This window comes from Penaeus monodon, chromosome 41 (genome assembly GCF_015228065.2).
Source record: "Penaeus monodon isolate SGIC_2016 chromosome 41, NSTDA_Pmon_1, whole genome shotgun sequence".
Classification (NCBI taxonomy): domain Eukaryota; kingdom Metazoa; phylum Arthropoda; class Malacostraca; order Decapoda; family Penaeidae; genus Penaeus; species Penaeus monodon.
In genome coordinates, this window is record NC_051426.1 from 5,768,092 (window position 1) to 5,770,591 (window position 2,500).

At 39.8% G+C, this 2,500-nt stretch overlaps 1 protein-coding gene across 1 annotated transcript in view; it reads right to left on the bottom strand.

Annotated features, from left to right (window-relative positions):
* Window positions 1-2,500, bottom strand: part of LOC119598353 (ankyrin-3-like) — a 39,354-nt gene that overhangs the window by 25,537 nt on the left and 11,317 nt on the right. The window contains exons 13-15 of the mRNA XM_037948005.1: window positions 2,105-2,207; window positions 1,738-2,006; window positions 1,321-1,420 (exon numbers count right to left, since the gene is read on the bottom strand). Coding sequence (XP_037803933.1) covers window positions 1,321-1,420; window positions 1,738-2,006; window positions 2,105-2,207 — 472 coding nt within the window. The remainder of the gene's footprint in view (window positions 1-1,320; window positions 1,421-1,737; window positions 2,007-2,104; window positions 2,208-2,500) is intronic.

Here is a 2,500-nt window from a genome sequence, read left to right on the forward strand (position 1 = left end):
TGGAAACTACAGGATCGCACAACTATGACTATTATGCTTAATGGTCAAACTTAGAGGGCACAGTTTCTCGAGAAAGTGTCGCTTCAACTAGCTTTTATATTGGAGGAAAACCCGGGGAGCAATCTCACGTTTTGGCGGAATGGTTTTCCAGGAAGAGAACAAGCTAAGACTTTCATTTGCGGATCCTGGTCACAGGTCATTTACATCGGATATTACTGTCTCTAAAAGATTAGAAAGAACTAATGAACTTCAAACTTCCTGTACTTCAAGGAGGTATTTATGAACGACACATAAGTATTTTTTCCTTATTAGTTTGAATCCTCAACAGTTACCATACTTTTACAATTTCTACTTTGCAGTGTCTCTATATCATGACGTACTATGTGTCTCAGTGCAATACACCATCGTTCATCAAACTCCAAGACTTGCTACGATATTAGGCCCTAAGAAGACAGATTTGTATCCATCGCCTTTGCACATTCGTCTCGGTGAAAAAGACCAGAACAAGCGTTGGCGTGATTAGCGTATACGAGTAGTTCCCTCTGCCACTATGGCATATTCATATTGTCTCCAGGGCAGGACAGCCAGGAATTTATATACACGATACTGAATTCCACATAGGCGCAAAAATAGCCCTGGCCCAGTATCTTATCTTCTGCATCGCACTAGCCTCGTGACAAATGTAAAGACACCTGACCTGCCAACCGATCACTACAACTGCTAAATATGTGATGATCATCAGGATGATTAGGTGGGACAATTAGCTTTAAAGGATGATGAAACGAACCTGATGATAAATAAAAAGCAGCATGATTCTGCAATTTGCAAGTATACTTGATATTAAACTGTGTCTTTGCAATGAGAGGTCTTGAGCATTAAGTCGCGTTTCTATATGAAACCATCATTATTATACATACTGGACGATATAAATTTCACCAATGCTCATCATACCAGCTCTAAAGTGGGAAGATTTTAATACCGTGAAGTTAATAAAACGAGTTATATTCTTCCCCTACTTTTTACTTTCGTTTTTCTTTCCACAGAAGCGCGCATGGTAACTTCATAGTGGCATCAGTAGGTACAAACTCCAAATACTGTTCACCCCTTCGTTTGAACTCTCATTTCAATGTTTATACTTTTTGATGCGGTTTAAGCCAGTGCTCTTGCCGCAGTGGAAACCTTGATAAATGTTCCAAGTTTCATGCTTCTATCTTGAAGAACATGATTTGTCCAGATCTATTTTTATCCCAAAAGATCTAAATGTATTCTTATTATTTGAAGAAGGCTAAAATCTGAAAGAACCAGCTCTCTTTGCCTTACCAAATTTCCCCTCGCACACAGCATCAACGTTGACACCCTCGTGTACCAGGTCTCTAAGGGCCTCGAGATCGCCAGACTCCAGGGATTTCACTGTAGTCACCTGGAGTTGAAGGGGTCGTCATCAAGTGTGTGAGGGAGGGGGGGTACATCACGCTTTTAAAAGTGCAATAACAGCACAAGCAAACAGGTTACATAATAAATTTAAAATTTCAGTCAGATTCGGACGAAATACTGAACGCCACCCCCTTCGTTTGATCACAATGTTAAGCAAAACGCAACGAGTTTTTAATACTGGAGTGTTCTTGGGGGAAAAGAGAGAGAGAGAGAGAGAGAGAGAGAGAGAGAGAGAGAGAGAGAGAGAGAGAGAGAGAGAGAGAGAGAGAGAGAGAATTAAAATCCTACAGAATTTGAACTTACCTTTTCAAGATATGTTACTATCTCTTCATGCCCTTTTCGTCTGGCCAACGTCAGGGCGGAGGCACCACCTCTGCAGGGAAGAAGAGTAGCATCCAGGCCAGCCTTTTTGACTAGCCACTTGACAGCCGCCAGGTGAGAGTACTTGACAGCATAGTGCAAAGCTGAACATCCCTGATTCGTCACAGAGTTCATGTCATACATCTTATTTTGAAGGATCTTCAGCACTTCAACATTTCCTCCACATGCAGCGTAGTGGACAGACCGGAAACCTGAGCGAATCAGTGGAGTGTTACAGGGAATAGATGGAGGATATCTTACATTGTTTATCGAGTCGAGACAAGGTTTAGTAAAGGAATGATAACATTACCTTTATCATTTTCTTTGGCACACAAGTCATCCAAATCAAATTCTTCCACCAACTGGCTCAGGGTCCCGACGTCACCACCCACTAGAATATCCGATATCTGGACCTGAAACCCCCAAAACAATATAATGGTATGTTAACGAAATCATTCCTCCGCATTTTTCGGAGTAGCAGGAATTGTACTATATATCCTCTTATAAGAATGAAACCCTATTAATTTCGTAGTAATAAGGAATACGTAAGGATAAAAAACTATGTCTTGTCTTTTAAAAAGAATAGTAATTATAATAATAATAATAATAATAATAATAGTAACAAATAAGAGTACTTTCCTGCTTCTCTCTTTCTCTTTTTTTTTTTTAGGAACTCATTGATAAACTAAGAACATTAAAACATTCA